Here is a 7,808-nt window from a genome sequence, read left to right as displayed (position 1 = left end):
AAAGTGAAGTGTGTGAGATGGGTGTTCAATAGCAGTCTAGATCAGGGCTGGTGGTGTGTGTGGGTGGGGTGGGTGGGTCGTAGCTCTTCGAGAGTAAAGCCACTTGCACATACCGTATAGAGATAATACTCAGCGAGAACAGATTGCTCCCGAGCCACACACACAGTCACACTCACACAGAGTCTAGCTTAGATAAGTCTGGCCTCTCCCTCCATGTCTGGCGGTAGATCACACACTCCTGTGAAGTGCATTTCCTTTCCCTTGCTTCCCTGTCCCGTCCCGGCTCTGGCCCCTCGTTCCCCCAGGCTGGGAGAGGGCTGTTGGGCCTGAGGGTCTGGCGACGTCCCACGGGGGATTCCACCTGCCCGCCTCTCTTTCAGGAAGACCTCTAGTCGGCGCAGCATCTGCTTGGGGTTCTTTTTGGCAAACAGCTCCACTTCTGAGGGGTTAGAAAACACAGAGACTGTGGGACTCACGCCGGGACGACAATCTGTGTTTAACCGTGTTTCTGCAATCTGAGTTCAACACATAGAGCCACGACTCAGGATTTAAAGGAACATTTTGGAAAAAATACACTTGCTGAGAGGTGGATGAGACTGGAAACAGCTAGTCTGAGTCCACCTATCAGCACCTCTAAAGCTCAATACCCCCCCATATCATTGAAGTGCTCTTCATATTGTAAAGTGTAACATCAGTCAGGCTAGCTGTTCCCCTCTCTATCCAATCTTAGTGCTATGCTAAGCTAACCAGGTGCTGGCTGTAGCTTCATATTAAAACAGACAAATATGAGAGTGGTATATCTACTCATCTAAATTTCAGCATGACTGAACGTACAGTTGTCTAAGAGACTTGGCAAAGAATAGTCCACCAATTTAGCACAGCAGCAGAACCAAAACTTTTAAAACTCAACCGCTGACAGTTTAGTTGGAGACTCAGGTCTGTTATGCAAACAGCAGCTAATACAGCCTCAATCTTCTTCAGCCGAGATGAGGTGAGATGAGGAACAGGCTTTCTGACTCCACACCCGCAGATTTTTATTTCATTTTCCCAACTTGTAGTATTCAGCTCCAACCAGTGCTGACTTGACCCCGATACCCTGAGGCAATTTATAATATTTCAGACAGTTCCCTCTGGAGCCTGGAAAAGCTTTAAAACAACTTTTTTTTTTTCCCCAAGAAAAAGTAAATAAACTTTGATGTGTAGTTCCCCTTTACTGATGCAATATCATACGGTTTAATCAGAAAAATAAACTAATAATATTAGAAGAAAACCTCAATATATGCAGTATTTTCACCCGGATACAATGTACCTACAATAAAATGATCATGAACCAGCATGATTTCAAAGTGCAATACACCTTTTTCTTTACCTTTTAGTACAAAGCCAGAGTCAGCAATGGTCTTTTGTTGGGTCTTCCACAGTTGGTACAGGTGCAGGTACGTTGCAACGTAGAACTCATTCAGCACACCAACCACTTGCTGACGACGATTGCACTCCCTGGTATGACCGGAGACACAGAGGGGCATTAGTGAGAGGGGATACGGTGTGACAAATTCATACTTACAGAAGATGCTGTCAAACAAAAATGTGGCTCACTTGGATAAGGCTTCCTCTCTGAGTACTTGCAGAGCGATGCGGGTCATGTTGATTGACATCACACTGAATGGAAAGTTCTAAACCAGAGAAAATACAGAAGGAAATTTAGGTCCATAGGGAAAACTTACAAAGGCTACAAGAGCGAGTCCTGAAACATGCTCGTCTTGTAGCCGACTTTATTGATCCCCGAGGGGAAGGCTTTCTCTTTTTCGCTCTTGTTCCCTCTGCAGGGAGGACAAAGGTCAGGGTCGGCTACAAAGCAGCACGCCTGGTGTGGGAGGAGTTTCAGTGTCTCTGAAGGATTAGTGAAATCTGATCCCTGAATCAGTTGTCCATGATGAACACAGGCACAGCACAAATATCCAACAGATAAAAAAAAAAACATGCATGCAGGAAGACATTAGCTCTTTTATGAACTGGTGATACCTGTGTAGGATGTTGTGATAACTTGTAGATGTCTCTAGCCAACGGTAGAGTCTCTGGGTCCATCACAAAGTAAAGAGTATGCATCAGTCCCAGGAAACCAGTGCCACGTAGGTCAGTGGCTGGGTCTGTACCTGCAGTACAGAAATCAAACCAATCATTACATTTCAGCCTATAATCATAATGATTGTGTTTCCTTGTTTGGTGTGAATATGGTCAATAATCACACAGAGGCCTCTGAACCATTTCTTTCTATTAATTCATTCATTTGTTTATTTAAAGAAACATTTTATACTGTAATGAAGCCTGGTGGCGAGTGATAGCGATATTATGGCTGTTTCTGGTTAAACAACCCATTTTGCGGTTATTTTCTCATCTAACTCTGTAAAATTAAGGATTCATTTTTGTCCAAACCAGTGTTGGGGATGGTTGGAAGAAGTAACAAAGGCGATTTTAGTGAGTTTTATTTTATTTCAGTCCAGTTTTACAATAATCTGTTAAGTAAAATTACAGTTTTCTTCAATGGAGTCTGGTCGGCCGTAAGGCTCATTGTTTTGGTCTGAGATGCTGGTGCTCTAGTGCGACATAGAGCAGTTATTCAGCAGCAAGATTAATTCTGGTATGAATCACTGTATTTATAGCGAAGGTGTCGTACCCTGAAAGCCGATGTTTTCCCAGTGCGCTCCGTAGCGAGGACAGTCCAGCCTGCTGCCAATCAGCCTCTTATAAATGGTCTGGAGGACACGCATGTGAACCGGTTGGCTGTTGTCCACATGGCCTATGAAAAAAAACACACAAATATGTAAAAGTGAAAATCTGTGGTTTTACACCTGGCGGGAAGATTACACAAACAGGCCCAGCAAACACACACTCACACTGTGCGATGGCAAAGACCAGATCCCTCTCCTCCAGGAGTTCCCTGTGCAGCCGTGGAGGTCCGAAGAGGAAGTGTGTGATCGCGGCCAGACCTGTCCTGCGAATGGTTGGCTGGATGTTCTTCTGCAGATGGGGGTCAGGGGCAAAAACACAACACCTGCTTTAAAGTTATAGTTAGAGCCACAAGTTTATATCATAATGAGTAGACAAGTATAGCAATTTCAATCTACTGTAATAATTCTATGACGTTTCTTTAGTGTATTTACACATTACTGTTCACCTGTGACTGCAGTTCTCACCACAGATAAAAGCATAGTAAGTATGTTTATTTTTATTCTGATGTGCTTTTCGTTGCTGTGTTAATTTGCGAACTCAACTCCCTCCACGTGTTTCACAATAAAAAGCCTTCCAGCAGTTTCCTTCCCACCCCTGGGAAGCTTTTACTGTGAAATCATCCAACTTAAAGTGTGGGTATAGCAATGACAATGCTTAATTTACCATATAAGCCATTATAGTGCAGGTAGATTTGTTTTCCAGCCTTCATTTGCTGCTTCCCCTGCTATTATTTAAGGGTTGGGCATTAGTGAAATATCAGCTTTTATTTGAGAATTTTTGGGTATGTAGCATTCCTTACCAGCAAGTCCCCGAGGTCTGTGGTCTGGAAGTACTGCAGGGCTTCATTGAAGGAGATGATCAGGGTCGGGTTGGAGTCCTCAGTGAGAGCTGGGGGACATTACATAAAAAGTGAATCTTTAAGAACAGCAACTGACACAGAGAAACCCCATGTTGGTGCAAACAGGTGAAACAGCAAGAAGAAGCTGACCTGGTTGGACGTTCTCCAGAGCCTCCCACTCCTGTCTGGCCTTTTCAAACTCCACATTTTCTTCTGCACAGATAATTTAAAAAAAATAAGGTGAGAAAACGAATACAACCGACTGTGTCACACACACAAACTTCACAAGAAGAGTATCAACTCAGCCGATGGGGCTATGGTGCAAATGCTGACACCCATTCTGTTCATTCTCAGTCACAAATCGTTCCTGTCTAACAGAACTGCATCACTCAGAGTGCCACTGAGACCGTGCGCCTCCTCCAGGCTGGCAATCTGCACTCCTGAGGGAGGCTTTACCTGCAACGGCTGCCTGGTATCTAGGATGCACTGACAAATTCCTGAGGGAAGAGGATGTGAGACAAAAGATAGATCGTGTGAGAGTATTTGTGCATTACCTGCAGGCTTAGGCTGGTCCCCTCCAGCTGCCAGGGTCTGCAGAAGGCCATTCTGCTTCAGTGCTGAAATCTGAATTGTTAAATATTAGATTACCTTACATTCAAGCAGGACCATGTTGGCTGAAGTGAGATAGTAAGAATTAAATGTACTTACCGGCAGGGATCTGAGCTGTGCGCTGCCGTTGGTGTGGTCTTTGACATTGTGACTAATGATTAGTCCGTTCATGACCTGAGAAGAAAAAAAAAAGTTCAAATATGTGATTAATAAGTAAAATAAAGCTGCTAGGAAAAACTAATTACAATAAGAAGTGATTTTTAGCTGAACTCACAGGCTTATGGTTGGAGTGTCCATTGGTGATTTCCTCTAATGGTTTACATTCACGTGACAAACCATTCAGGCCCTAACAGGAGGGCAGCAACACAGAGCAGATGTTTCAGACATGAACACAATGCAAAAATAGTGCGGCTTTCACTGCTTTAAAGACGGGTAATTCATTATCATGCATTAACCCTAACCCTAACCCTTCATTATCCTCCCATTTCTTTAGTAGTTCTGGCTTTAGAGCCCGACCAATATATCAATACATATGAGCAGACATATCGTATCAGTTTATATGTGATACAATATGTGCCAAATATGAAAACTGTTTAAAAACTTTTTTTAAAATTAAAAAAAAGCTTGTGGTAATATATATATAGGTTTTTCTTTCCCCCATTAAGATTACGCTGTGATTTATCGATTTATAAAAATGTGACAAGCAGCACAGAGGAAGAGAGATGAAGAAGCTCTTAGCATTGTCAGCTAGAATTGATTGACAATCCATATGTTCAATTATTTAACTTAACTTTTAAAAAGTTCCTTATGAGTTCCTTTGAATGATCATATTGGTTCACAGTCCACACCGAAACGGTTTATTTTCATTCTACATACTATCTGCCACCATAATGGTAATCTGTGATTCTGTCCAGCATCCATAAAATCTAAAAGTAACTTGTGAAAAATGAGGAACTACAACAAGCCAAATAAAAATCTCAAAGATGTGTCACCACCGTTTTTTTTTTTTTTTTTTACTCGTCAGGAATTCTAAAAATTCTAAATTAACCAGTTCGCTTCCTTTGAGGATAACTGTCTCCGGGCTCTTACGTTACATCCAGCGAGGCAGAGGACATACTTATCCAACTGTTTACAGAAGAAGCAATAGACAAGGCTAGAGGCCAGGGAGCAAGAAGTAATGTTACGACTAGAACACCAAGCTGGGGATAAGGGAAATGCCCTGTCAGCTGCCAACACGCCGCCATACCGAGCGAGCCATACTACAGATTACAACTAAAGCTGAGGGAGCACTATTGACCTAAGGTTAAAGTTAAACACGTGTGACAGGACTGCTTAAACAAATGACATCTTAATTGTTTAACATTATACAACAGCGTGGAACAGGAAGGGAACGTTTATCCCCGAGGGTGACTACATGAATACGGAAACAGTGGCAACGCAGCTTTCATTTTGTTGACCAACAAAGAAAGTGTAGCTGCTTTAATGGTGTTAAGTTGCTGTAAACACAAACACTGGAATGAGATTAAGCGTTTACAAAGACCAAAGGCGAAATAATGTTACCTCAGTGTGGGATGTGACATCAGTGTCTTCTTCCATTGCATATGAGTGTGTTGGCTGGCGAGCGTGTTCCTGATCCCGGCCTCTAAAGGCTTCTGTAGTCGTGGACTGAGATGGGCTGAGGAGCCAATGCAACGACCACCATGGTTTCTGTAGTGCACATCTGTAGTGACTGCGAGTATCTATGTGTTTCTGCTTTCCTCCTCATATACACAGAGAACTCAGCATCCACAAGTCACCAGTATGATTTCACAAAACTGTCACTGGCAGAAGAAACCCACGTGGCGCACATCATACTCTCTCTTTGGGTGTAATAGTGTGGTTTTCGACGGCGGCCTGGTTTTATCAGCTTCTCCAAAGTCTAACCTTGAACGCGGAGAGGAATGTGCAGGTATCAGTCCACGAGAGCTGACAGGAGGAAATGGCTATCCATCAATACACAAGTTTCCTGGAAACCTGCCTCCTCCCTCTCCTCCACAGATCTGCTTGGCCGGTGGGTTCACTCCTCAGCCCCATCAGAGGTGCACAGAAGCTGGATGATGACATTGCTTTTCAGGGCTGGGCTCTCCCCGCCCGAGACACTTCATTACTTTGGCACTGAAGTACGAACCCAGTACGCGCCTCAAGGTACCCGTACAGTTGCAGTTTGATTTACTTGCGCCGCAGCTGTGTTATGTCTTCAGCCTCACATGAAACAGCAGCACGCGTCCGGAGTAAGAAGTGCAGGTGTCCAGTGAGATGTGGGTCATGGATAGAGTTCTTGTACGGTCCTGAGGACGGGCTGTCATATGTACACAATATCTAAAAACTGGAACAAAAAGAAATGGTAATAAACGTCACTGAGCAACACAGAAATCACATATTGATTACATGATAATGCACAATTAGACGAAGTAACGAATACTCGAATATTTGTCCAACTATCAAGTAATTTTTCCAGAAAAAAACGTCCGAATTCTCTGATTTCAGCTTCTGACATGTTTTCTGGTTTCTTTCGTCCTCCACGACAGTAAACTGAGTATCTTTGGGTTGTGGACCAACCAAGACATTTGAAGACATCACCTTAAAAAAGGCCTGTAAAAAAAAAAAGACCTTATTTTACCTTTATTTAACCAGATACGGTAATCGAGATCCAATTCTAATTTACAATGTCAACCTGGCCAAGAGGCAGCGACAGAAAGGTTTTTCACAAAAGCATACAGCAGACCATTTCATTCATTCATTCATTTCTGGGTAGAAAGCTAAATTAAACTGTTATTTCCACATTATTATGTAAGATATGAATGTTAAAAAAACTCATAGCGTAAGCTGAGTGAAGACCTGAACACAAGCTATAAAGTGAAAACAACCAAAGAACTAACAGAACAATGACCAAGCACCAATTTGTAAAAAAAACTAAGCATATTAAGTACATATGATTGTCAAAAAACCAAAACAAACACATAATACAGACGGAGAATTGTCTAAAAAGTTCAGGAAAACTAATTTCGGATGCAATATTCAGCCAAATCACTTCCTGTAGTTAGTCCAGTTATTGTTCTACATCGCACACAATATGAAATATACAGAAAATATACAGAAAATATGTCAGTAATAGAAAAGGGGTCCCTTAGTATCACTATTATTAAGATTATTACTGCTTTTATTTAAGACTACAACATGTTTTGTTGTTTGTTTTTGGTTTATTAGTGTCATGCATATCTAAGTGAACATATTATTATGTATTCTGCACATTAAAAACTGCACAATAAAGTGATAATAAATCAAATAAATCAAATCTTTACTGACATAAATACAACATTTAATTTAACATCAAATACAAGACACCTTTACCAGTAACGCAGATGGCACTGCTACTTCTTACACTCTCTGAATCACAGACAGATAATAAAAAAAACAAAAAAAAAGGTGTTAAACCAGCACATCAAAATCAATCACAAAACATATCGATTGATCCCTTTTTGCCATTGTAGCACCCGACAGGCTACCAATATGTCAGCTAGCAGCCCCGCAGGCACAAAGACGCAGCTACAGCTTTCAGACCCCCCCACTTTCCTCCCTTTCCTCCCTTTCC

General features: G+C 42.1%; 1 protein-coding gene across 1 annotated transcript; it reads right to left on the bottom strand.

Moving 5' to 3' along the window:
• Positions 1-143: 143 nt before the first annotated feature.
• On the bottom strand, positions 144-7,742 carry elmod3 (ELMO/CED-12 domain containing 3). Its single transcript, XM_035659167.1, has 12 exons — positions 5,738-7,742; positions 4,452-4,523; positions 4,277-4,351; positions 4,123-4,192; positions 3,719-3,781; positions 3,530-3,618; positions 2,895-3,018; positions 2,675-2,797; positions 2,023-2,153; positions 1,597-1,673; positions 1,370-1,497; positions 144-439 (listed from the first exon to the last, which is right to left on the bottom strand). The coding sequence occupies exons 1-12, from the start codon at positions 5,771-5,773 to the stop codon at positions 189-191; spliced, it is 1,239 nt and encodes a 412-aa protein (XP_035515060.1). The 5' UTR covers positions 5,774-7,742; the 3' UTR covers positions 144-188.
• Positions 7,743-7,808: the final 66 nt, after the last annotated feature.

Source organism: Morone saxatilis, unplaced genomic scaffold, assembly GCF_004916995.1.
Source record: "Morone saxatilis isolate NCDOM2014 unplaced genomic scaffold, NCSU_SB_2.0 Contig16, whole genome shotgun sequence".
In the NCBI taxonomy this organism is placed as follows: domain Eukaryota; kingdom Metazoa; phylum Chordata; class Actinopteri; family Moronidae; genus Morone; species Morone saxatilis.
Note: the sequence above shows the minus strand (reverse complement) of the source record. Positions and strands in the feature narration are given on the sequence as shown.